At 48.4% G+C, this 26,147-nt stretch overlaps 7 protein-coding genes across 7 annotated transcripts; 3 read left to right on the top strand and 4 right to left on the bottom strand.

Moving 5' to 3' along the window:
• Positions 1 to 9,543: 9,543 nt before the first annotated feature.
• On the bottom strand, positions 9,544 to 11,598 carry PSV08DRAFT_378303 (heterokaryon incompatibility protein-domain-containing protein; the record flags this gene model as incomplete). Its single annotated transcript, XM_014218566.2, has 2 exons — positions 9,844 to 11,598; positions 9,544 to 9,792 (listed from the first exon to the last, which is right to left on the bottom strand). The coding sequence occupies exons 1-2, from the start codon at positions 11,470 to 11,472 to the stop codon at positions 9,544 to 9,546; spliced, it is 1,878 nt and encodes a 625-aa protein (XP_014074041.1). The 5' UTR covers positions 11,473 to 11,598.
• A 2,286-nt stretch (positions 11,599 to 13,884) lies between these two features.
• Positions 13,885 to 15,523, top strand: PSV08DRAFT_8031 (tRNA-guanine(15) transglycosylase-like protein). Its single transcript, XM_014218567.2, has 7 exons — positions 13,885 to 13,948; positions 14,002 to 14,159; positions 14,209 to 14,291; positions 14,347 to 14,356; positions 14,414 to 14,876; positions 14,926 to 15,003; positions 15,057 to 15,523. The coding sequence occupies exons 1-7, from the start codon at positions 13,892 to 13,894 to the stop codon at positions 15,438 to 15,440; spliced, it is 1,233 nt and encodes a 410-aa protein (XP_014074042.1). The 5' UTR covers positions 13,885 to 13,891; the 3' UTR covers positions 15,441 to 15,523.
• Positions 15,524 to 15,672: 149 nt separating this feature from the next.
• PSV08DRAFT_8028 (uncharacterized protein) lies at positions 15,673 to 17,301 on the bottom strand. Its single transcript, XM_014218568.2, has 3 exons — positions 16,927 to 17,301; positions 16,166 to 16,824; positions 15,673 to 16,086 (listed from the first exon to the last, which is right to left on the bottom strand). Exons 1-3 carry the CDS (start codon positions 17,237 to 17,239, stop codon positions 15,778 to 15,780), a joined length of 1,281 nt encoding a protein of 426 aa, XP_014074043.1. The 5' UTR covers positions 17,240 to 17,301; the 3' UTR covers positions 15,673 to 15,777.
• A 768-nt stretch (positions 17,302 to 18,069) lies between these two features.
• PSV08DRAFT_403659 (uncharacterized protein) lies at positions 18,070 to 19,889 on the bottom strand. The gene is made up of 3 exons (XM_014218569.1): positions 19,589 to 19,889; positions 18,386 to 19,527; positions 18,070 to 18,326 (listed from the first exon to the last, which is right to left on the bottom strand). Exons 1-3 carry the CDS (start codon positions 19,839 to 19,841, stop codon positions 18,195 to 18,197), a joined length of 1,527 nt encoding a protein of 508 aa, XP_014074044.1. The 5' UTR covers positions 19,842 to 19,889; the 3' UTR covers positions 18,070 to 18,194.
• A 1,139-nt stretch (positions 19,890 to 21,028) lies between these two features.
• On the top strand, positions 21,029 to 23,153 carry PSV08DRAFT_227485 (uncharacterized protein). The gene is made up of 4 exons (XM_014218570.2): positions 21,029 to 21,517; positions 21,587 to 21,867; positions 21,924 to 22,012; positions 22,066 to 23,153. Exons 1-4 carry the CDS (start codon positions 21,197 to 21,199, stop codon positions 22,836 to 22,838), a joined length of 1,464 nt encoding a protein of 487 aa, XP_014074045.1. The 5' UTR covers positions 21,029 to 21,196; the 3' UTR covers positions 22,839 to 23,153.
• Positions 23,154 to 23,318: 165 nt separating this feature from the next.
• PSV08DRAFT_317084 (40S ribosomal protein eS17) lies at positions 23,319 to 24,551 on the top strand. The gene is made up of 3 exons (XM_014218571.1): positions 23,319 to 23,566; positions 23,742 to 23,919; positions 23,978 to 24,551. Exons 1-3 carry the CDS (start codon positions 23,397 to 23,399, stop codon positions 24,068 to 24,070), a joined length of 441 nt encoding a protein of 146 aa, XP_014074046.1. The 5' UTR covers positions 23,319 to 23,396; the 3' UTR covers positions 24,071 to 24,551.
• Positions 24,552 to 24,571: 20 nt separating this feature from the next.
• Positions 24,572 to 25,018, bottom strand: PSV08DRAFT_249560 (uncharacterized protein; the record flags this gene model as incomplete). The annotated part of the gene is made up of 2 exons (XM_066092387.1): positions 24,572 to 24,921; positions 24,985 to 25,018. The coding sequence occupies 2 exons, from the start codon at positions 25,016 to 25,018 to the stop codon at positions 24,572 to 24,574; spliced, it is 384 nt and encodes a 127-aa protein (XP_065948652.1).
• Between the last annotated feature and the right edge of the window lie 1,129 nt (positions 25,019 to 26,147).

Here is a 26,147-nt window from a genome sequence, read left to right as displayed (position 1 = left end):
AGACACGTCAATTAATCTATTACTAGAAGCTATTATGCTATTATCTAGTAATATCTATCTATTACGCCATAGATTACGCAAGCTACTACTAAGAAGACTCTTCTAGAATCTAAGACAACGAATATATAAGTAGTAGAAGAGCTAGTAGATAGAAAGTAGAGAAGAGTAGAGCGAATCCTACAGACTACCTTAGGAAGGCAATTTAACTATTCTCTCTCCCCTAGCAATATCTTTTTATCTCTTATTTATCTCTCCTTAGCTAGAACCTTCGATAAGCTGCCTCTGAGTCTATTACTAGACAAGTAGAAGGCAGAGACCTCTACCTCTGAGCTACTAGTAGAACAAGCAGCAACTTCCGCTACCTAAGTGTTACAAGCAACAAACAGAAGGATTCACTCCCCGGGTATGACGATAGAAAGTTGGGAAACCACTTGGGATCCTGACGGGAAGGATGATCATCGCGGGGCGAGATCACGTGACTTGGCATCCCGCCAAGACATGGCCTCCGGGAGGCCACTGAGGATAGGGAGGCCAACGTCCTCCCAAACCTCCCGCCGAGAAAGGAGGACAGGGAGGACAGGACTAGAGGCAATGAGGATATAAGGATGGATGGATTTCATTATTTACTCTCGTTGTGGTCAACTCAAATTGTACTTTCTTACTAGTTACTCAACTTCACAAGATTGATACTTGTTAGTCTATTCGATATAGATTAGGAATTGTCAACCTATTGTTACTTTCTATCCAAGCACGCCCACTCCACTGCATCGCCAGACAAATACCTCACGGCGCTCTTCACACCATCTCACTCGCCCTAACCCGGATCGAGCCTAGAGAAGTATCAGCACCAAACCCCGTGTAACACTTTGACCACCCACGGATTCAGTGGACTTAGGAAGATTAACATTAGGACGCCCGATTAAGACTTACGATGTCTCACAACCATTCTCAGTCACAGGCTAGTGCCGGTGGACCAGTCCAAGGTCCCGGACCAGTGCCTAACCCAGCAATCGACGACGAGATGTTGACTCCCAGCGACGATGAGGAGGAGACAATGGATAACCCTAGACAAATGGTTCATAGTCTTAGGCGACAGGCCGAGATCCATGCGCGGCAGATGGCCGAGATGCAAGCGATGATCAACCAGCTCACGAGTCAGCTGATGGCCACCCCAAACGAAAAGCCTATCAAGAAACCCAAGATGGCAACCCCGGACAAATACGATGGTAACCGAGAAGGGTTACGGACGTTCCTCACCACTATCGAATTATACTGTGGCTACAACGATGTGCCAAACGACGAAGAAAAGATCCTTATGGCAAACACACACCTGAAGGGTAAAGCAGCCAGTTGGATGCAACCCTATGTGGAGGATTTCTTGGTGGACATCAACAACAAAGGAACCAAGGACGAGACGCGTGCCTTATTCAGCAGTTGGGCCAACTTCAAGGAGGAAATGGGACGCATCTTCGGGGAGGTAGACGCGGAAAGCCAGGCGGAGAAAGCGATATCTCGCCTGAGGCAGACCAAAGCAGTTTCGGCCTATACGGCGGAGTTCAAGCAACTACAAGCGCGAATCAATTGGGACGATTCGGCACTCCGGACGGTATACGAAGCAGGTCTGAAGGAAAACATCAAGGACGAACTTGTACACTACGACAAGCCAAAGGATTTGTACTCGTTGATCGAGTTGGCAACAAGAATCGACACGCGATTATGGGAACGGAAGGAAGCCCAGAGAGGATATCGACCAGGGCTACCCTTTGCCAACACCCGAAGGTATCGGAGCAACAAGGATCACGACGGAGACACCTATATGACTGGCAAGGTACAAGACAGGTCCAAGGATAAGAAAAACACCCGAGGAAAGTTTAACGACGGCCTTTCCAAGGAAGAACGCCAGAAGCGTTACGACAGTAAGGCATGCCTCCGCTGCGGCGAAGTAGGACACTTCCGCAGGGACTGCCCGAAGAATGAAGTCAAGCAAGGAGCGGTTAAGATCGGGATGCTACGGATAGCAACACCCTACCCGACCGAGGAGCCAGACGAAACCCTCAGCGACGTAGACTTATACGACGAGGCAAGACAGGCCGATTACGAGGCCTTCCTCAACAAGACGTACGAAGAAGTCATGGAGGAGGAATACGAAATGGTAAAAGAGGCACTCGGGCTCAAGGACTTCAAGTGGGACGAGCCACTACCAACGGATTGGCAGGTTGAAGGGGCAGAAGTGCTACGCCGCCTAAGAAACCAACAGTGCTGGATTTGCGGAAATACCAAGCACCAGGCCAATGATTGCGATATCGAAGGACGAATCACAATCACGGGACCCCAAGCAGATGAGATCGCCTGCAGGGCTGCCCAGGAACAACCCAGATTCAAGGAATCTGATGACGAGGAGACGCCTCGGACGTTCAAGGAACGAATGGAGCAACACGAGCGCCTACGTTGGGTTGACTGCCCAAGACAGTGCGATTACCACTTGAGGAAGCGAGAGGAAACCAGGAACAACGAGGACGATTGCTGCCACATCAACTTATGGCATAACGAGTGTCGAGTACAACATTGTCAGATGCACCAGCCAGGAGAAAAGGAAGCTCACGAAGAGCTATGCTGGACCAATTGTACGACCAATTGCCAGTTCCACAGGGAACAACGACGGAATGCTCGAAAGGTAGACGACTACTACCATAGCACGATATCCGCCGAGGAATGCAATGCGAAGAACTGCAGGATGCACAGAGCTGCAAGACCAAGAGTCACGACGACTAGGGTACCTAGGCAGGGTCAGGAAAGGTCCAACAAAGAAAAGAGCCACGAACGACTCTTATGGACGCATTGCAGGAAGGGATGCGCCTTCCACCGACAACAGTTTGAGGATGCTCGAGGAGTAAACGATTATCTCCATAGCACCCTGTCAGCAAACATCTGTGAGGCAGACGGATGCCCGATTCACAGAATGCAGAAGCCGGGACCAACGAGGAAGGTTGCGAAGGATAATATACCGCACCAGAATACCCATTGGAGCTTCTGTTACGACGATCAGTGTACAGTACACTATGCCGCCAAGGAAGGCGAAGGCTACTTTCCTAAACAGAGGAAAGGTAAGCAGACAAAAAACTAGGATGCCGCCAGGGACAGGGTCACGCTGGTGAAGGCAGTCCTAAAACGACCCTCAAGGAGGTACGCGAACTGGGAGCGCAGGATTTGCGGCTGCAGGCTACGGTACTTATAGATGGACACGAGGTGACGGCGCTCATAGACAGTGGGGCCGCACGAACCGTTATCTCACCCCGAGTGGTGGAGAAGAACAACATACCCTATCGGACCAAGAAGGTGCCGATGCGAGTGGTATTAGCCGACGATAGTCCCACGACATACGGGAACGGCTGGATTCGACTTGAGACCGAGGCCGTATCGTTACGCCTGGCTGGTCAAGAAAGCCGAACGAAGATTAGTATTATGGATCTTGGTGAGACCGAGATGATAATTGGCTACGACTGGTTGTTAGAACACAACCCTGCCATCGACTGGCAAAAGAAATCGATACACAGCCGAGAACCTGTGCACAAGGTTGCTGGTGTACGACGAGAAACACGCCCGACGGATCAACGCGCAAACCCAGATGGGAGATTCGGTGTGATTTCGCCGCATAAGATCGCGAGAATCTATGCGAAGGACCCTCAGAGAGTAGGAGTCATCTGGATACGGCAGGTCGCGACCACGAAGGAAGGACCGGTACCACAGGTTGCGTCCGTTCATGACGAACCACTGCTGGCGGTTCCAGCAGAATACCGAACATCAGAGTTCAAGGAACTGTTCGAGGAAAACGAAGCAACAGACTTAGCAGAACACCAGGATTGGGATCACGAGATCATCCTGGAGGAAGGAGCAAAGTTGAGCCCAGGAGGAATGTACCCTATAGCGCCCGAGCACGATGCTGAGCTGCGGGATTACCTCCAGAAGAACTTGAAGAAGGGATTTATCCGACCAGGATCAGGCCCGATGGCCTCGCCTATATTGTTCGTAAAGAAGCCTAACGGGAAGTGGCGACTGTGTGTCGACTTCAGAAGGTTGAACAGCGTTACTCGGAAGAATCGATATCCCTTACCACTGATTACAGAGCTCATGGATCGACTCCAAGGAGCTAAGTGGTTCACGAAGTTCGACGTTCGGGAAGGATTTTACCGAATCAGGATCAAAGAAGGTCACGAGTGGATGACGGCGTTTAAGACGAAGTATGGACTGTTCGAGTATACGGTTATGCCATTCGGGTTGACGAATGCGCCGGCAACCTTTCAATCAGTCATCAACAACGCGCTCCACGAATACCTCGGAATCTTTGTTACCGCGTATCTGGACGATGTACTAGTGTACTCCAGCGGCACACGCGAAGAACATGTCGAGCATGTTAAGAAGGTTTTACGGAAGCTTAAGGAATACAAGCTATACCTTCAACCAGGAAAGTGTGAGTTTCACACGCAGGAAACGGAGTTCCTCGGATTTATCATCTCAACCGAAGGAGTGAAAATGAACCCAAAGAAGATACAGACTGTACAGGAATGGCCAAAACCCAAAACAGTCAAGGATGTTCAATCCTTCTTAGGATTTGCGAACTATTATCGAAAGTTCATCAAAGATTACTCGAAGATCACGACACCCCTTACGGAGATAACGAAGAAGGAAATAGGTTTCAAATGGGAACAGGAACATCAGGAGGCTTTTGAACGAATCAAGCAGATATTCCTAGAGGCGCCAGTACTCGAGATGTATAACCCTCAACGACCCACCAGAGTCGAGACCGACGCGTCTGACTACGCACTCGGAGCTGTATTGTCACAGCAGTGCACGGATAAGAAATGGAGACCGGTGTTCTACCATTCACGGAAGTTCTCAGGAGCAGAACTCAACTACGACGTTCACGATAAGGAACTACTTGGAGTAGTCGATGCCTTTGAACAATGGGAGGTGTACCTATTAGGACTCCCCGACACGATCGAGGTTTTTACCGATCACCAGAACTTGACAAGTTTCATGACAACGAAGAAACTCAACCGACGACAAGTACGATGGGCAGAGACGCTGGCCCAGTTCGACTTCAAAATCACCCACAGGGCCGGAACGCTCAACGGAGCAGCGGATGCCCTTAGTCGACGAAGCGACTTACGAGAAGAAGGTCATAAGGAACCCCACGAAGCAATGCTGAGGCAGATGCCCGACGGCAGTCTGAAGTACAATCAGCCGGAACTAGCTAAGATAGCAACCACGGTGGTTCACCAAGTAATGACGCTTCAGCAGCAGTGGCAAGAGAAAGCCAATAGCTGGCAGTTCGAGCCCGAGAGCTCCGATGGACTGTTACAAGACGAACAGGAGTACCGATGTATGGTTTCGAAGGATCGAACATACATACCCCCACACATGAGACCGGATCTCATCAAGGAACTGCATGAGTCCCCCGAGTATGGACATGCAGGAATCGAAGAAATGGTTAGACGACTGTCTAAGGTGTTCGCCATACCACGTATGCGTACGAAGGTGCAGGAAATACTAGGCAACTGTTTGGCATGTCACCAGAACAAGCCCAAGAGGCATAAGCCCTACGGCCTGTTGCAACCCTTACAGCCACCATCTAGACCATGGACAAGCGTAACGATGGACTTCATAGTGAAGCTCCCGAGATCGTTAGAACCAGGATCAGCTCGATTTTGCGACACAATACTAGTAATCGTGGACCGATTGACTAAAGCAGCAAAGTTTGTGCCAACGGAAGAGACTATTACGGCAGAAGAATGCGCGTACGAAGTCCAGAAAGCACTAGTGTCAGAGCACGGGATACCTGAAGAATTCATTACGGACAGAGACAAGCTGTTCACGTCCTTGTACTGGACAACATTCCTGGCAAAATTAGGTGTGAAGAAGAAGCTTTCGACGAGCTTCCACCCAGAAACAGATGGCCAGACGGAACGAACGAATCAGACATTGGAGCAGTATCTGCGGATGTACGTCAACAAGTTACAGGACAACTGGGTTGAGTACTTGCCGGCAGCGCAACTGGCTTACAATAGCACGAAATCCGCAACAACAAGGCAGTCACCACACTATGCGAACTACGGATATGAGCCGGTAGCTCATCGAGATCCAAAAGACATTGAAAGTATCGCCGATAATGCAAACGAGAAAGCACGCCTTTTGCGAGAATTGCACGAAGAACTGAGCAAGCGTATCGCTCAGAGGAACCTCACGACATCCAAAGCAGCGAACAGGCTAAGGATCGAGGGACCGACCTTTAAGGAAGGGGACAAAGTTTTCCTGTCAAGACAGAACTTGAAAACTAAAAGACCATGCAAGAAACTGGACAATCTCCGAGTAGGACCATTCGAGATCCTAGAGAAAATAGGGCCGGTAAACTACAAACTACGGCTACCACCAGGCATGAAAGTACACCCCATATTCCACAAGAAGCTTTTGGAACCAGCACCCCAAGACGCCGAACTAGCAGAAGACATCGAACTCGAGAACGACGAGTATATGGTCGAAGCGGTCAAGGACCTACGGAAAATCGGTCGTCAGTGGAAATACTTGGTCAAGTGGCAAGGATGGCCGGATAGCCAGAACACTTGGGAACCAGAAGGAAATCTAACGAACTGCAAGGAATTGATACGAGCGTATCACAGGCAGCATCCAGAGAAGAGAGGACCGGGTCCTCTAGGGAAAGGAAGTAATCAAGGGACAAAGAACCGGAAGAGTCAGCCTGTAACCAGCCCAGATCAGTCGACGGTCCGGATAGCGATGGTTCGACAAGAGGAAGGCCCGTACCAGGGGCAGAGCTCCCCTCGGCCTGCTCTTTCGCCCGATCTTGCAGACTTAGGATGGCGTGATCACGGTCAGCGTACGACCGCTCAAGAGCCTCAGTCTCAGCGACCTCCAACCGAAGGCGCGCAACCTCGGCTTCAGCACGCAGAAGAGCCAACCGCTTTTGGCGCTTATCCGCTTCAACCTTTTCCCACTCTTCCTCGGAAACAAACAGACTACACTCAGCTTTTACGGAAATACAACCAGCGCAACGGCCAGTTGCAGTGTCCACGAAACAACGAAGGTTCTTCTCCTCACAACGCTTACAACGAAAAGTCATTTCGTTCCCCTGCTGTCGAATGCGGTCAGCACGAGCCTGACGCTGTTCAGTGGAATTCTGGGGACGGACGCGACGAGCGGAAGGGACCTTGGGCATGGTTAGGAAGGCTGGAGTTGGGAAGGAACGGTTATAATGGCCCGGGGCCTACCGACCTTATATGCAGCCGACGCTTCAACACGCGGCGCGGGAAAACGATAACCCAGGGTATCGGGACGATAGCCCTAAGGGGGGAGGTGATGTTACAAGCAACAAACAGAAGGATTCACTCCCCGGGTATGACGATAGAAAGTTGGGAAACCACTTGGGATCCTGACGGGAAGGATGATCATCGCGGGGCGAGATCACGTGACTTGGCATCCCGCCAAGACATGGCCTCCGGGAGGCCACTGAGGATAGGGAGGCCAACGTCCTCCCAAACCTCCCGCCGAGAAAGGAGGACAGGGAGGACAGGACTAGAGGCAATGAGGATATAAGGATGGATGGATTTCATTATTTACTCTCGTTGTGGTCAACTCAAATTGTACTTTCTTACTAGTTACTCAACTTCACAAGATTGATACTTGTTAGTCTATTCGATATAGATTAGGAATTGTCAACCTATTGTTACTTTCTATCCAAGCACGCCCACTCCACTGCATCGCCAGACAAATACCTCACGGCGCTCTTCACACCATCTCACTCGCCCTAACCCGGATCGAGCCTAGAGAAGTATCAGCACCAAACCCCGTGTAACACTAAGTAGCAATATTCTAACAATAATTAACTTAAATTATACTTTCTTACTAGTTACTTAACTTTATAAGATTAATACTTATTAGTCTATTTAATATAGATTAGGAATAATTAACTTATTATTACTTTCTATCTAAGTACGCCTACTCTACTATATTACTAAATAACTACTTTATAGCGCTCTTTATACTATCTCACTCGCCCTAACCTAAATTAAGCTTAGAGAAGTATTAGCACTAAACTCTATATAATACTAGGTAGGTATTAGTATAGAGTCTTATATAAGTAGTAATCTACTACTAATACTAACCTAAGTCTTAGTAACCTACTACTAATACTAATCTAGGTCTTAGTAATCTAACCTAATACTAACCTAAGTCTTAGTAAACTAATACTAATACTAACCTAACTTTTTACTAAGACTTAGGTTAGTATTAGGTTAGGTCTTATATAATTAATAACTTAACTTAATATTAACCTAAGGCCTATATAACCTAACTTAACCTCTATATAACCTATAGGTAGAAAGTACCTATTTACTAGCTTATCTCTATATCTCTATCTTAGCGTACTCTATATAACTTTTCTAAAGTTAATTTATCTTATAAAGAGTTTAGAAGTTCTAAACTTAAAAGCTTTAGTTAGTAGAAGATCTTAGAGATTCTATCTATATAAATATTTAATATTATAGTAGAAGGAACTATAAGTTAACTCTAATAGTTCTTAGTCTTAATAAGGTCTAAATAGACTATTATAATATTATTTAAATACTATTACTAGTGGTAGTAAGTTCTTTAATATAATAAAATAGCGTAGGTAAGATAAATTAAATCTATTTTAGATGTAGAGTTACTTTAGAGGTATATAAGAGTGCGTAGAATATAAGTAATCTAAGATTTAATTTAATACCTATAGGCCTTATATAAAAGAATATTAAAAAACTATTAGATAAGCTATTATAGACGGTAGGCTTTTATATCTTTATAGTTCCTACTAATCTTTAAGAGAAACTAGTTTAGACTCTATTTAGATATTAGTTATATTAGTAACTTAGCTATTATAATTAGCTATAGATATAGGCTTAGCTATAATATTATTTTAATCTTTTTATTATATACTTTAACTAAAAAAATTATATTTTTTAATACTTAATTCTAGTAGGTTATAGTATAGCTTACTATTCTTTTTAAAGATAATTAATCTAATACGCTACATAGTAAATAGAAGAAGACAGAATTAAAGTAATTACTCTAGTTATCTTACTAAGTATTAAATTAGATAGAAGAAGTTATAAAGTTATAGACGAAAATAGAATATAAATAGTATTTAGCTTACTATAACTCAGATTCTTCTCTTATATACTTTTACTATAATACTCACTTCTTTAATAATCATTCTAAGTATTATAAGGTATAGCCTACTATTTCTTTATAAGGTAATTTGTTTAATACTCTATATAGTATAAAGAGGGAAAAAAGTTAAGCAATATGAATTAAGTAGACACTAGTTCTATACAGAATAAATTATAGCATCTTAACGTTTTTAATTACAATCTTAATTAAAAATAGATATAAAATTTTATAACAAATACCTATTTAAACTTTGTACATATTATTAATATTCTTTTTTAATATTAAGTCTCTATTGGTATAAGACCTATAGGCGAAGAGATATTTGTTTTATTCAACTAGAATAACGTTTCTAAACACAGGATTGCACTCTAAGGCTTCACCTTGCATAAAGCCGTGCACATAGGCACCCCCGACAACCTGGAAAGTATAAGAATTGATCTCTCGGAAGATCAAAGGCACACGGCACCCAGCAACGACCCATACTGAATCTTGTTGTAGAAGGGACATTGAGCCCACTCCAATATAGCCTTTGCCCGTTAGGAAATACCGAAGATGAAGAACATGGGAAAACATCGTCTCAAATTCGTCATAGTCAACATAGCTGTTAGGTGTCTATGAGGAAGCAACGCTGTATTGTATGGATGGCGCATTTGAATATGATGAATGGGAGATTTCCGCTGGTAAAAAATCCGCCATGTTGTTTACAAAAGCAAGGTCTTTTGAGGTCTGAATCGTTTCTTGAACATGACGCGATAGTTTCGAAGTAATCCACGAGATATATGCAGAACGGTAGCTGTTGGGAGCAGGACAACAAGGAGGAACACCCGCTGTATCCGTAATCAGTGTTCGCCATAGCACCTCTGATCGAGATTGCCCGGTATGATAGATGGGAGTCATCGTATTAAAAATCCGAAGCAGGCCGGGAAACGGGTTCCCACTGAGGATAGACTCTTTGGTTTCGCTGCTAGCAACAATATCGTCTAGTCGAAATCCTTTTATCGTCAAACGGCGATCGTCCTCATTAATATTTAGGGCTCTGGGAAAAGCCCCTGCAGCTGCAAACCTCCTATATCCGGTGATGCCTAGTCCAAGAGCTCGAGCACAACTCCAATCAGGGACCCAGGTGGGTAAGGAGGGTATCGTACGGAAGTTGTCACCTTCCGCACAACAAAGTAAGAGTAAATCATCTGAGTCTTCTAGGATCTGGATGGCAGCCAGCGTATATGTCTCCGCTACCGATCTATCGCCATAGACAGGGATTAAGCGGCTCTTCGTCAAAGTAGAGTCCCCTGTGATACTGAGGAGCGAATAAACCTTATCTCGGGGATCTGTGGAGGCGAAGCGACGAAATCTGATGAGAGAGTAAAGCAGACTATTGGAGAGTTTGTTGACGTCGAGAATATTTGGAACAACGTGTCCTCCTTGATGTGAACTAGTAACGTTGGATATCCATCTTTTCCAGGGAGTGACGGAAAGAAACTCTGACACTGTGGTCATAGCTTCCCAGTCCACCATTTGACTTCCACACAGAGCTTTGACTTTTCTGCCCAGTGTGATTTCCTGGATGATCCATGCTCGAGTGAAGTATCTGCGCTGGAACAGCTTGGCCATTGCCATCCAAGCGGTGACGTCTGCACAAGGTCCGAGTCTCGCGGTCAGATTAGCACTCCCCAAGGATTTTGGGGTAATATCCATCAGTGCCTTAATTCTTACTCGTCGCTCGGTAATCTCGCTACAAAAACCCAGCAATGCTCTTATCAATTCAAAGGCGATTCTGGTATCATCGTCTTCCTCGCCCAGCCAGGCGTGCACAATACCGGCACATCGGTATATTCTACCCATCATTTGTACTTGAAGACATCGTTCTGCGGAGTTCTCTTGGTCAATGCAAATGGCGTCTATCCAATATGAGTTCAGGGCGAATGAATCGTTGTCACGAGCTCTCATTAGGAAAGCGTAGAGATTCTCCGTGATTAAGACCTCATGCCAGTGCGGATAAGACTGATTTGCAGAGCCAGGTTTCGCCCGGCAAAGCAATGTGACACTTGGCTTATTTAGCAAAGCTTCTGCTCCTTCATCGGGAAGTGTAGTAGGTGAGCCCCAAGTGTATGAGAGCGCGACGTATTCTGGTTTTTCCCGAAGATCAACAATCTGGAGCTCGCAGGCAAGAGCATTTGACTCGTTTCCTGGGAGAATGTTCACGAGCCTAATTTCATACTCGGGAGCCAGCTTTAATTCCACGTAAAGGCCGGCCATGTTGTCAACGTGAAAAGCTTATTCAGAGCGTGTTCCGTTATCCTCTCGACTGGAGAATGGGTACGATTGCTGAGGTTCATAAAAACGCTACGCAAACAAGAAACCTTTGCAATACGTACGCGCCATATGCAAGAAAAAGGGTATGGAGTTGGAGTTGGAGTTGTCGCAAACAAAAAGAGTGAGGCATGCGTGGTGTGACTGTTTTTAGATGTAGGGCGTGCGGGGGTTCAATTTAGGCATCCACTTTTGGTCAAGGTAAACAGGGCAATGCTGAAAGTTGACTAATCTATCGCGCTGATTACTTTCGTGTGGTTAGCATCTGAATGCTATTGCAGTATCTAGTTTGCGCTCTACTCTTTGGCACGATGGCACCAGGTTCTACCACGTGTCATTTTTAGTTCGAGGCCGTGTCTGGCTTCTTCAGTGGCTTTGTCGAGAAAGCTAAACATGACGTTTCCTTTCGTGCCACGACCCTACCCAGACTTTGTCTCATTGAGAGAACTTTGGAAACAGATAGAGATAAAGCCTTTGATGAAGATGAAGACCTGGAGACGGATCAAAAACCCTAGGAGCGTTTCCGTAACTACATCGACAATTTGACTACTCAAGACGTGGCCTCTACCATATACAAAGACTTGTACCTTACAAGACATGGCTGGGCTTTCATAACTCCTTCGACATGGAGGTGGGGGGGGGGGGGAATATCTCGTACGTGGTAGTCGTCCGCCTGTATGTTTTTAAATTTACTAAATTTGAGCAGATTCATTGACCATATTTGGACGGTGACGGACGAATCATTTGGGCTGACCCTCAACTAGACATGGAAGGGATTAGGCAAGCAGAGGAGTTATGCTGATTTTGGTCGCATGCTATATTCAACGAGAGAGTTGCTTTGCCTGGTACATTTCACACCAGTCCTCTGGCTCGCTGTCTAAAAGCTACCCGTCTCGCGTTCGAGAAGACACTCAATTAACAAGGAGTACAGGTTCATTCGGTCGTCAAAGAGTATCTGCGAGATCTTGTTACTGATCGAACTTGCGATAGAAGGAGTACCCGAAGTTGGCCTGAAGAGAATCATTTTAACTACCTCATGGAGCTAGATTTCTCGGAACAGGACAACCTTTAGACAGGGGGACGCTGGGAGACTAGGGATGAGCGTACGGCAAGCACGAAATCAGTGTTGGAGGACATCTTCTCAGCAGATGAAAATGCATCTATAGGACTTACAGTTTACTCATACGCCATCTCTGCTATCTTGAGAGTAGTGGGGTCACCCGAATTTCGGGCAATGGAGGGTAGTAGTATTGCAATACTCGTCAAAGAAGAGAAGACAGGCGGTAATGAATAAGTTGAGATGACATGCGCCGGCTAAGATAGAGAGGTACAAGACCTCAAGGCGGCCTACAGTAGTGCACTCGTATCCATGGATAGAATTACAACATCTAATAGTCACTAAAATTTTGATGGTTTTTGGATTGTTAAGTTGGACTGGCGGGATTGTAATCTGGGTTGATTGTTAACAAATATGCCTTCTAGTCTCGCTAGACCGCTTTTTCCGCCCCACCTATCCAACCTACTCTGTAGTTGATCTGAGGGACATGTTTAGCTCGGATACGAGAGCGAGGACGGTCTGTGTGGTTCTCGTGCTATAAGCAAGACGAAGAACAAGGCCCCCTGTGAGCATCATCAAAGGGGGGCTGTCTACTACTGTTCCTAGCTAGCTAGTTGCCTTTTGGAGTGACTCTTACATAGTCACCAAGTGTGCACGGTGGTAGTCAGGATCCTATGTCCGTCATCTTACTCACAAGGACTGTAGGAGTGTGACTAGGTTGCACTCAAGGCTAAAGTTAAGACTGCGAGTACAAGCATAATGAAGAATGGTAAAAGCTGCTACGAGCGCAACAAAGGTCACTATTTAGAAGTTTGGCTTGCCTTTTGCTTATGAGAATATCATAAGTCTAGCTCTCTAACGCTGAAAGTTTCTATAGAGCAACCTAAGATAGAGTCTTACAAACTTACTACTCTATTTAACCCCTATATAGCTCTTAGTAGTTCTTCTATATGTCTCTTACTATCTACTTTGTACAGTCGCTGTCCGTCTATATCCAATTTCATCTCTTTCTTCCTCTCTACCATCAATATCTATATGCAATGAATTATTTCTTCACTACTATTAAGATTATATATAATGTTAAGTTTGTCGTTAGGGAAATATTTTTCAGATCGGTAAGAGTTTATTTTGAATACTATATCAATATATGCGTTAATATTCTAGTTGAAGGAAAAGCTTTTCTTGGCGATGAACATAAATATCATGATTTCAAAAGATGTTCGAAGTAGGTTCGAGTGCCTTTATCGATAAGGCGGGGACTTTAGCGGGTTTTTACTTGGTACCCATCTTTGCAATTTGATGTACATAATGGCGCCCGCATCTATGCATTCAGCGCTCACCTTTGAACTACTAGCGACATGCTCTGTAAGTAATTTAGAAAGAAGTTAGAATCGCAGGCCAGCTAGTAACGGCTGTAGGTGACCCGGGCGCGTGCTGCGACGCTTCATCTCCCTCATGGTCCAGTACCCCTCCCCATCTTCATGCCAGTTGCGACCCAGGCCTCGCTCAAGGGTCTTACTCCCGATCAATTAGAGGACCAAGGATGTCGTCTTTGCTTGAATAACACATACCATCTGTAAAGCAAAACTATCTCGTCGACTGTTCTTGAGACTGACGGGTGGGAGAGGTCTCAAGCCAGGACAGGCGACACTTGACTCAATAGGTGGCGCACATAAGCTGCAGTCATGGCCCCATAGCATTCTTACAGGTATTACCCATATACCAGCACAGACATGAAGATGCGAAAGTGCTAACGGCTGCAGATAGTGGCGGGTAGGTGGACATGCCACCTTGATCGCAAATAGAACGCCTGGCTGACACGATAACCAGCTTCCAAATGGTTTCTCTACTCAAACTCGCAAAAGTCACAGAGGAAGGCGTCCGGTTCCTGAGTCCTCACGATGGTTCGCCCATGTTACTTACGCCTGAACACTCGATATCCCTACAAAACTCCATTGGTAGCGACATCATGATGCAACTCGATGACGTTATTGTCACTACATCTCCCGATCATGCGCGCATGAGGGAAGCCATGGAACGCTCGGTACGTTGGCTCGACCGCTGCATCCAGGCCCACAAATACCCAGAGAAGCAGAACCTCTTTTGCATTATACAAGGTGGATTGGATTTGGAAATGCGCAGGGAGTGCACTCTCCAGATGGTAGCACGGGATACTCCCGGAATTGCCATTGGAGGCCTGTCTGGTGGCGAGGAAAAAGAGGCGTATTGCAAAGTTGTGAAGACATGCACTGAGCTGCTTCCCCAGAAGAAACCTCGTTACGTTATGGGCGTAGTATGTCGCATCGTCTCGCTTGAGCGAAGCGCCTGCTAACCGGTAATAGGGTTACCCGGAAGACCTGGTAGTATCCGTAGCTCTCGGTGCAGATATGTTTGACTGTGTGTGGCCAACACGAACCGCTGTATGTTGTTTCTTGTTCCCCTTCACTCAAGTTATACCACTAAAAACAGTTAGCGATTTGGTAACGCCATCACATCCCGCGGTTCATTGAACCTCCGTAATGCCATCTATTCAGAAGACTTCAGCCCCATTGAAAAAGGCTGTAACTGTACTTGCTGTCGACCAACATCAGCCGGTGGTCTCGGTATCACTCGAGCCTACATCTACCACGTTACCGCAAAGGAGACAGCGGGTGCTCATCTTCTTACCATGCACAACGTTTACTATCAGCTGAACCTAATGAGGCTCGTCAGACAAGCCATCATTGAAGACCGATATCCGCAGTTTTTGAAAGACTTTTTCAATAACCTCTACAATGGGCAGAAGGACAAATACCCTCAGTGGGCTGTTGACGCCTTGAGAGGGGTCAATGTCGACCTTCTCAGCAACGATGCTTAGCTTTCGGGGGACCAATTCATCTACAGATACCGGTTGTAGCTAGCAACGAACATCCATAGTATTCACCCTGACTTTCTTGGTATTCTTCTTGGCAATTCTCATTCATGTGTCTTTGGAGAAATCTTCTAAACAGTGAGCGATGATCTGGTACATTTACAGTATCAAGACCTCTACTGTTTACCAATGTACCTATGTTGATCGTCTAATAGGTAAACGCAATTTTATATTTCTACGCTTATATATGAATGCAACATTTGGAGAGCGGGTTGACAAGGGCCAAGAAGCATGTCTGCGACAAATTGTTTCTGTCCAAGCGTTACTCTACAGCCCATAGGTTTTATGCTTCATATTCAGGTGGTGTCCAGATTTTCGTACTTCCAAATGCGGGTATAACACGACCAAGCACACCGCTGAATCTTTGGACAAATGGATGTGAAAGTACACCTGTGACATTGTTGAAGACTGTAATACCCCATTCAGTTTGAGGATTTGCGATTTGTGGAGCACCCGGTATAAGTCTTTGGGCCTTGTCGACGTATTGCCTGGTGATACGTTCGTAATTGGCCAGAGCAGAGGGAACATCATTGGGCATCTTGGACAATTCGCCTGCAAGAATATAGGCGCCCACTATTCCTGCACCTGTACCCTATGCACCTATCAGTATATTTGGTTCTAGAATGGGAAAATCGAGCCTATGGGCTTGAGAAGGGGAAAAAGTCACATACCACACCAGAGATTGGACTCGGACAATACGCTGCATCTCCTACCAAAGTGACGTGTCCCTTCACCCATGTGTCCATCTTAACCTGGGCAATCTGCTGCATGTAGAAATCATCTGCTTTCTTCATCTCTCGAATACAGCGTTCTGCCTGGAACCCAGCGTCTGAAAACTCCTTTTCAAACCATTCTTGCTGTTCTTCTCTTGATCCCTTCTTCAGGAGGCGATCAATCTCGTCAAAACGGGAGAGATTAGCATCGGTGACAGCAAGGTATGCTCTCGTCGTACCGTACTGGTCTGGTCGGAGGAGGAAAAGGCGGCCGCGCGATGCGTTGTACCATTGCGCATACTGGGTGTCAGTTGGATCGCGCGGCATAGTGAATAAGGCGGAGTATTGTCCTAGGCGGTACAAGTAATCGTCATTGTTGGGACCGTGACCGAAGACGAGGCGTCGGGTACGTGACATCTGACCATCTGCACCTACAACCAGATCATATCTCGTGGGAGCAGTCTTGTTTTTGAAAGTCACGTCTACTTTTCCGTCATCTTTCTCCTCGATTGATGTGATCATTTCGTCAAAGATGAAGGTTATTTGTGGGTTGTCTTTCACAGCGTCGTAAACGATGCGTGCCATGTCTCCACGGAGGATCTCATACTCGCTCGTTGCTGCATTTCGGTTAGCATTCGTTTACCACTTTCCCTTTTGAGGGATCCCTCTCATTGATTCACATGACAAGGCTTTCATGGAGAGTTAGACTCATGACGTACCACTCTGGCGTTCTTCTTCTCCTGTTGCCTCAAAAGTCGCTCTTGTTTTGCCATTGCGGTAGACAAATTGCATTCCCACCTCGGTTGTATTGTGTTCTTTGACCTTGCCCAACAGGCCCATTTTCTTTACAATAGGCAGACATGATGAACGAAGATCGACTGCCTGGCCACCTAAGCGTGGTTCGGGGCTACGTTCAACGATGGTGATTTTTGAGGATGGAAGTAGGCGGTTTAGCCAGTAAGCAAAACATGGCCCTGCAATACCAGAGCCGGATATGAGCACGTTGAGAGAGACGGCGGATGATGTGGGCATTTCTGCGGAGGAGCAAGTAGTCTGAAGAAGGAACAAAGGGCTGAATAGTTGGATAGGGGTGGAAAGTATGGATAACGAAGACAAAGAGGATTCAGCTGAGCAATTTAAGGTGATGAAAGCCCTTGGTCACGGGCAAATGGTTGCACACGCTATCCCATAGATTCGTCTTGGAACATGAGCTACTCTGCCTTTGCACAAAACAACAAAACTCATTCCAAGGGCACAGATCAGGTAATTCCTACTGCGGACATCTTGAATCATTTTCAACCAGATCGATGGCCAGAAGCTAATCTACTGCGTTGTAATGACGTCAGCTAAAGACACCACACAGTATTTAGTGGGCACAAAAGATTGGCAGCAGGGCTGTATGGGCACTCTGAGAACTTTTGCTTGGTTGCTAAGCAGCATTGCGCCTGTTAAAGTGCCGTTGGGATGTCTGTTACGGAAGTCCGTAGCCCAGCATCGGGGTGTCGGGGCATGGACAGGCACCGAGCACGGTTGTTGCCGAATTGGAGCACACCAGTGGGGAGAAGCACTGGGGTGCTGGCGAAATCTGGCCGACGCTTCTGCGCCTGAGTTTGCCTGATGATCGAGGTACACATGCACCATCGGTACATTTTACCATCCATCGTCTCGGCACTCCTCTAAGATATATGTGGCGGGGTGCATGAGATACGCCGTCTCGCAAGGATTTGTCAGTCCTGTGCGACATGAGCGCACCAAGCTCGTCATACGTGTTGCGCAGAGAGATGTTGCGGTGAACTTTATCAACAAGACCGTTTGCACCAGGCTGCAGTACGGAATGTGCCCTGAGACTGGGCCAGAAAAGGGGCAATAGGGAACAATTGAAATGCTGTATACATACATGCACAAGTGATCAAGGGTTGGGCCTGCTTACAAGTTACTGGAAAAGTGATCTTCATTCATCGACGCCAAAATTGAAAACATTAAACAACTAGATAAACAGACGGTCCCCGTGGTACTTGACGTTATCTCTGTACGCAGTTGACCTGGCAGCAACCTCGAGCTCGCGCTTAGGAAAGCCCTTGAAAGACTGGGCATAGGTCGCGACGGAATGAGCAATGAGCTACGGCGTGTAAGTAAATCGCTTGTACATGGCCGAGGTGGGAGGTGGAAAGAACTTACTTTTGTGTTGACGACCCAGGCTGTGATGTTGACGTTGCCGACATCGTCACAAAGCTGGTGGTAACATGGGTCATACCAGTCCCCTGCCTTGCCGCCAAACATGCCAGCCTCCTCGTCCGTCTTGATGCCTTCAGCACCAGTCGCAATACCACCGCCTGGAATGCCGTTGCGGATAAATCCGTCATAGTCACTGCGACCGTCAAACGGAATAAAGGTGTAGTTCAGGCCCTGTTCCTTATACCAGCTGATGTACAAGTCGCGAAGCTCCTCCGATCCTCTCGGGTTGACGGCATTGGTGGCATTGTAGATTTGGTAGGCAAAGTTAGGACTGGCCATCATATCGTAATCCATGAATAGGCGAATCTTTTGATTCTCCTGGTCGGAGAGCGAGGCAACATAGTAATCAGAACCTAGCAAACCTTCTTCTTCGCCGGCCCACCACGCAAATCGGACACAGTTGGAGACGTTGAACTTTGTGAGCTGGGAAGCGACCTCGAGGAGAGATATTGTACCCGAGCCATCATCGTTGATACCGGGGCCCTCAGTCACACTATCGCTATGGGCGCCGAGCATGACGCAATTGTCGGAATCGCCTTCAGTCGTCTGAGCGACAATGTTGACAGTCTGGATTTCATTGACCTCGGCATCAATGTACGCGATGCCGTCAACGTGGGTTCCCTGTTTGAGCTTCTTCAAAACTGGCTCTGCTTCCTCTCCAGAGAGACCAAAGGTGGCAATGTGATTGGGCGATGGTGTTCCCAAAGTGCCCGAAACAGGATCCTTTTCATAGTTGTATACGACAGCCGCCACGGCGCCTTTGCGACCAGCGTGCTCGGACTTTGTGCCAAACGGGCACACTCCACGCTTGATGAAGGCAATGTTGCCCGCCACAGAGTCGGGGAAATCGGATGCCTCGCAGCCTTGGTTGTCGACGAGGACAAGATCGCCGTGTACAGGCTCCTTGTCCTTGGTTGCTGGCGTCAGACCCATGGGTGCTGCTGATTTGGGCACGCCATCGCCAATGACCAAGCGCGACTCGAAGACGTTGCCAGACACGGCAGGGAAGGACTGGTTGGAGATGGTGTAATAGTCTCCAAGCTCGAGCAGAGTCTCGTAGATGTATGATAGGGTGCCGAGATGGCCTACAGGGGGGTCAGTCTCATCGTCTTGACATGGACACACACACGACGTGAACACGCGTACCAGCGCTGCCAATGACTCTGGTCGGATGGTTGTACTCGGCTTCACCAAGTTTGGCAATTTCATACAGCTTCTTGGCGCGCGTCATCAATCTATCGCCACTGATGAGCTCCTGGAGCTCCGTCGAGTTGACGAGCGGCTTCGTCCCCTGGGCATGGCCGAGCAGCGCCTGGTTGCTCGACGACAGCAGGGGGATCTGAAGCGCAGTGGCGCTGGTTACGGCCGCACACAGCGCAAAGCCGGACAGGAAGACCATGATGGGCAAGGGGAGAGGGGCAGCGATGGATGCGGCAGGACGAGGGATGACAGACAGTCACGGTGTTTGTTTGACTGGCGGGTCGTCTTGTTGCCGTGACGCTAACACGCGCGTGCCCATGACGCCTGTCCCCGTGCACCAGGCCAGGTCACGTCGCACAGGCAGGATGGATCCCGTTTCCGGCGCATTGAGAGTGCCGTGTCGGACGAGGCTGAGCTGGATGTCGGTAAGCAGCTACTGGATACTTACACGCCATGGCCCTGATTCCAGACCCATGTTTGAGGATGCAGTTTGTTCGCCATGTACGCAGTGAGCGCTAGCGCCCCCACCCCCCGGACGTCCAGGGCATGTCGATGATGTAAGCAGGTAAGGCCTGAAGCATGTGTTTAGCCAAGTATGTAATTCCATGTCCCTGAGCTGCGTACATACGTAGTATGTGCTAGCACGATGGGTTGCAGCGGGACAGCGACTTTTCACGATGGCTGTCCCTGTCGGCGTATACTGGCGCATCGGAGCTAGAGGCAAAGCAAGCGATCTCTTCTACACTTGGTTACGGCGGGAGACGATCATGTTTGCGGGGGGATGCAAGCGCCGCCGCCCGCTGCAAAGCATAGCATAGCATAGTAGCGGCTGTGAGGGTGCCCATGCAAACGCTCCGGGCGAGGGGGCGGCGTTTCGGCGCCCAGCACCAGGCAGAGGGCAAGTATGTGTGCCAACCAAAGGCGTGCGGTATTTCCTCGTTCCTGCACCGTAGTGGCTGGGCATATTTTGCATGAGCCGGCGAGAAACAGCGACAACGGCGAGCGCCCCTTGCGACGGTGGCTGGGCTGGCTGGTATGCCAAGGCGTGTCAAGCATCGCCAGGCCACAGCGGACGATGCTTGGTGACGTGTCTGCAGCAGCCAAGGCCGGGCGGGCAGTGAGGACGGGCGGGCCAGAGCCAATGGCCGGGCGCGGGTGCGGACGCGACGTTGCAGGTTGCAGAGTTTCGGTGTAGTATATGTGGTGCAGCAGAGTCTGGCTGGCGGACCAAGCACCAACATGGAGGCTGCGCCCCAGCCCTTGGCGCACAGGGAAACACCATACTTACTTGGCCATGGCCGCCCGAGATGACGCCGGCGCCCTTCAGCTTTACTTAGAGGCACCAGCTGCTCGTCGTGAGCCTGGTGTTTCGTTCCTTTGCATCTCCTCTGTTCCTGCTCCCTCCCGCCCTGGCCCGCCACCCTCGCATGCCAGACAGCTCGCACGCCCGCCCATCCTAAACCTGCCGGCGTCAGTGGCCCCGAGCGCTGCAAGCGACTACACTAAGTACACCAAGTACACCCTCGACCCCTGCCAGCCGCCATCGTCATCGCCATGGCCCACAGCTCCCGGCCCTCGCGCGACTACCCCCACGGCCACGGCCATGGCCACCGCTCCTCGCGCGACCGGGCCTACAGCACCGACAAGCCTCGTAGTCGACGGCCGTCGGAAGACCATCGTGCCAGGCGGCGTGAGTCGCTGCCGCAGTACAACCACAATGGCCACAAGGTCACAAAGGGCATCCACCCCGAGGGCGAGAGTGGCAGGAGCGGCTTCCACCCCATCAGGTTCCTCGTCATCAGCGCCAAGAGCAGCAGCACCCCGTCCATGCTCGTCAACTTGCTGTGGCCCATTGTCCCCGTCGCCATTGCCCTGGTCAGTGAGCCTCGTTGCATGGGCAAGCCATTGCACCCAACCCGCACACGCTGCTGACCCCTCCCGTAGCACTTTGTAAAGCCGGAATGGCACCTTGCCATCTTCATCACAAACTACATTGCCATGCTGCCCGCTGCCAACATGCTGGGCTTCGCCGGCCAGGAGTTCTCCCGCAAGATGCCAAACAAGTCTTTTGCCGTTGTGCTCGAGACGACGTTTGGCTCCATTGTCGAGATCATCCTCTTCATGGTTTTGCTCCGGACCTCAAGGGGCGACTCCAATGTTCAGGTCATCAAGGCTGCCATTCTGGGCTCCATTCTCGCCAATCTCTTGCTCTGCCTGGGCTCATGGTACGCCTCCAGTGCCCCTGTCCTTGTTGCCGCTGTCATCTAACCTCAAAATCTAGCTTCATTGCAGGTGGTATCAAACACAACCAGCAGGAGTTCCACGAGGCCATTTCTGAAAACGGTTCGGGCTTCATGCTCGTTGCTGCCAGTAAGCTCACATCCGCACCCTCGCACATACCCACATATGCTAATCCCCCATAGTGGCTCTTGTCCTCCCTGCCGTCTTCTACTCTTACCTCAACCAAAACCCCGACTACGAAAACAATGTCGATATTGCATACAATACCCGCCTCATCTCCCGTGGCGTAGCCATCATCTCCATCGTCGGCTACCTCATCTACATTGTCTTCCAGACGGTTTCCCACGATGGTCTGCTCCACGAGATCTACGAAGAAGACGACGCAAAAGACAAGGACCGCCACAAGGAGCTCAAGAAGCCCAAGCTCACCATGGTCGAAGTCTTGGTAGCCCTCGTCATCTCCTTGGCCTGCGTCTCACTCGTCGCCATTGCCCTGGTTCAGGAAATCCCCTACATTGTAGAGCGCGGAGTCAGCGACGCTTTTGTCGGTCTGATTCTGATTCCACTTGTTGAGAAGATTGCCGAGCATCTCCTTGCCATTGACGAAGCCTATGACAATCAGATCAACATGGCTCTCGCTCACGTTCTCGGCGCCTCGATCCAAACCGCTTTGCTCAACGCTCCTCTCGTTGTCCTGGTTGGCTGGGGTCTTGGCGTTGGCATGGACTACAACTTTTCCATGTTCGATGCTGCTGCACTAGTGCTTGCAGTACTTACTGTCGGTTCGTTCCTTCGTGACGGCAAGTCCAACTACCTCGAGGGTGTACTTTGCGTCATGACTTACATCATCATCGCTGTTTGCGCTTTTTACTTCCCAAACCCAGCCGGTCACGGTGCTTCCGCAGGTCATGGTGCTGAAGGCGGTGCTGAAGGTGGTGCTGAGGGCGGTCATTAGGCCTTTGTTGTTGAGCGGTTTGAGGATACAGACTGCCGCAACATTTGCTTCGATTTGGGAACCACATAGCCACGGCGTTGCGGAGTTGAATCCACAAGATCTGAGCCTATGCTGTTTAGATTCTTGAAGCCATCATCTCCGATGCTCTTCCCTGGGAACTAGCTTTTCTTTTCATTTGTATAGTCTACCTTGTTCTTTCATACTGCGTACTTAGCGAGCGAATTGTATCAATTTTTTCTTTCCGCACTCAAAATTAGCAACGTCGATGCTATGACCAATATCCATATGCGCAAAATACGAATAGCGGACCATAACTCTTCCCTGTGTGCTATACTGGAGGATGTGATGTGATACAGCCCTGTTGGTGTGGGGGAAGGTAGCGCAGTCGTCATGCCATATTCGCACTAGGCCACCGTGCACAGACCACCACGCACACTCTTGCCGAAATATCGACCCCATTCTCCCAACTCTCTCTTCAGCGACAATCCCACAAACCCGACAGCCACCGCCCCTTCCCACGACAACCTCTTTTCCCAGCTCACACAAAAGGTCGCCAAAATGGGTCGCGTCCGAACTAAGACCGTCAAGAAGTCCGCCAAGGTCATCATTGAGCGTTACTACCCCAAGCTGTCTCTGGACTTCGAGACCAACAAGAGGATTTGCGATGAGATTGCCATTATCGCGTCCAAGAGGCTCAGGAACAAGATTGCCGGATACACTACTCATTTGTATGTGCAACTGCGCTGTTGATGGTTTGCTGGGAGCAATTGGCGATTGAGATGCCCCCACGGCTGAATGGGCAGCCTTTCAGCACTCGCGAAAAACCAATGGCTCTCACCACAACCTCCACTGCAGCGCGATAATCCATCTATCTGTACAGTCGCAATGGCTAACAAGTTGTAGGATGAAGCGTATCCAGCGTGGTCCCGTCCGTGGTATCTCATTCAAGCTCCAAGAAGAGGAGCGTGAGCGAAAGGATCAATACGTCCCCGAGATCTCCGCTCTCGACTTCACTCAGAACAGCGAGTCCGGCTCGCTCGACGTCGACCAGGAGACCAAGGACCTGCTCAAGAGCATGGGTGTAAGCATTTACTTTGTTAAAGTCTCAATTCGCGGCAATCCACTAACTTGAGTAACAGTTCGACAGCATCCCCACCAACGTCGTCGCTGTCTCTCAGCAACAAGTTGTCGAGCGCCCCCGTCGCTTCAACGACCGCCCAGGCCGCTCGTAGATGCGAATGCGAATCCACGATCCGACGGTCTCCCTTCTTCCTCCCTTCTCGATTTTCTGAAAATATGGTGTCTGGGAAAGGGTTTCTTCTGCCACGATTATGGCAAGGTTTTACGGCTATATACGGCGGCATGATGATCAGGAGTCAATGAAACAAAAAGGTTCTCCCCCCCACTAGGTGTCGCTGAGTCCTCGTGCCGCAAGACACGAGGAGGATGCTTGATTGCCATTTCCCCTCCCCTTGCCCTTCTGCTTGACGTGACACTAGTGTGATGTTATGACAAGGTGCGTAGCTTCCTAACTGGCAAGTGTCATTCCTGTGTGCAAAGCCGGTGCTGTCAACACGGTGACGTGTTTGGCCTATGTTCGATCTATTGTTGACTGTCATCGAATTTCTTTCGCTCAATATTTTCCTTTCCAAGGACAGGCATCTTTCTATTCTGGTCTCTTGATGAGACAACTTCCAACAACATTTCCTGAACATGTCCCTCGCCATTTCTTCTCAACTCCTGGCACGATTTGCACACCTGAAGCAAGTGCCCGACGTATTTTGAGGCCACGCACCAGTATAGCCGCCTGGTCGTTTATTCACATCTGACACGGTCGGGACACTCGGCTCGTTCGACTTTGTTGCTTCCTCGCCACCTCGAATATGCATGTCTCTCCAACCAACGTCCAGCACGGCTAGATGCAAGCTACTTGGTCTGCTCATTAACGTATCGTCTGGTCCTCGCTTCATCTCCATAGTTTTCGCGGCTGCCAACATGGTAGCACTTGTAGACATTGGTTCTGCTACCGTATTTAACACAGGCACTCCTATATTGGCACCCACAGTAGCCCTGGGAGTAGGTACTGTGAGATTATTGCAAGTAGCAAGCGAATCGAAAGCAGGCCTCTGCACAGAGGTTAACTCACTGGTGTCTGTGAGGCTCTGAAAATCGCTTCGCATAGAGCTCCAACCCCTCTGAACAAAAGTTGGCCGGGTGCCGTTTTCTAAGATGGGATATCGGTGATGGTAGTCTTGCATACGCTTCGTAGGCTCGGTAGTGAATGCCCATCAATTAAGCATCCGAGAACCTAAAACATCGGGTGAAGAAGCAACAGTTTTTGCACAGAAACTGCCTTTGTTGCGAATCCGATGTCCTCGATGATTGATGTATACAGCAGTCCCGAGACCGGAAATTTGGAAAATGAAAACAGCGGCCACGATCGCTGCTCTGAAAAATGCTGAGAGAATCATGTCATTCTAACTGGACAGAACCAATTCATAAAGAGCGGGTAGTAGGAATAACGTCAGGGAAGAACAAAATCGGTTTCAAGTCGAAAATAATCAGCTACTGACCCCTCCCATCAATGAATGATATAAGAGAATCAACATGAAAATCTCGAGAATAAGGCGTTTGCTCAATGTGGTTTTGATCAAAACGACAAGCGCTGTGTGACATTGAAGTCGACAGGAGGCAGCGTATGGCGCGGACATCCGATCCGTATGACAATTTCGAAACCCAATGTGAATCCCATCTCCCATGCCACATCTGAGAAATATTACACATCCACAAGCGGCACCTTGAAAAAAAACTTTACTTGATATTGGAGTAAGTTCGGTTTGAAAATCGATTCAAGATCGTTTCCACTTCTTCCCTTGACAATATATGCATATTACATCAATCTTCAAGAACCAAAACCGCAGAATCTAGTTACTACCCATATTTGTAGTAAACGAAGCCTTGTTTCCCAGAACATCCGTCCCTATTCAAACGGTTACTGTTCATGAATGATTTTACTGGGTTTTGCAAACGGAAACTGAACGCGGTTTAGTTGTAAATAGGCAATGTGGTGAGGCTGTTTAAAATAACTCTATTTAATGAAAATCATTACTAAAAACCAAAAATCGGCCGGCGTGTTTTATACATATAGAACTGAGGGCATGTATCTACTGAGTAGTGACATGGGGCTAACTTGTATGAACAACGCTGCCGGCCTAGTTGTTTAGTCAGCCGATCACCTGCTACACCCGTGTCACCTCGGATGCCCTTACTAGAAATGGCTCTACGTGTCGCATACTTGTATTCACGGGA

The sequence above is a fragment of the Bipolaris maydis genome (genome assembly GCF_028858645.1).
Source record: "Bipolaris maydis strain C4 unplaced genomic scaffold PSV08scaffold_11, whole genome shotgun sequence".
Taxonomy (NCBI): domain Eukaryota; kingdom Fungi; phylum Ascomycota; class Dothideomycetes; order Pleosporales; family Pleosporaceae; genus Bipolaris; species Bipolaris maydis.
This window is presented reverse-complemented; position numbering and strand designations above follow the sequence as displayed.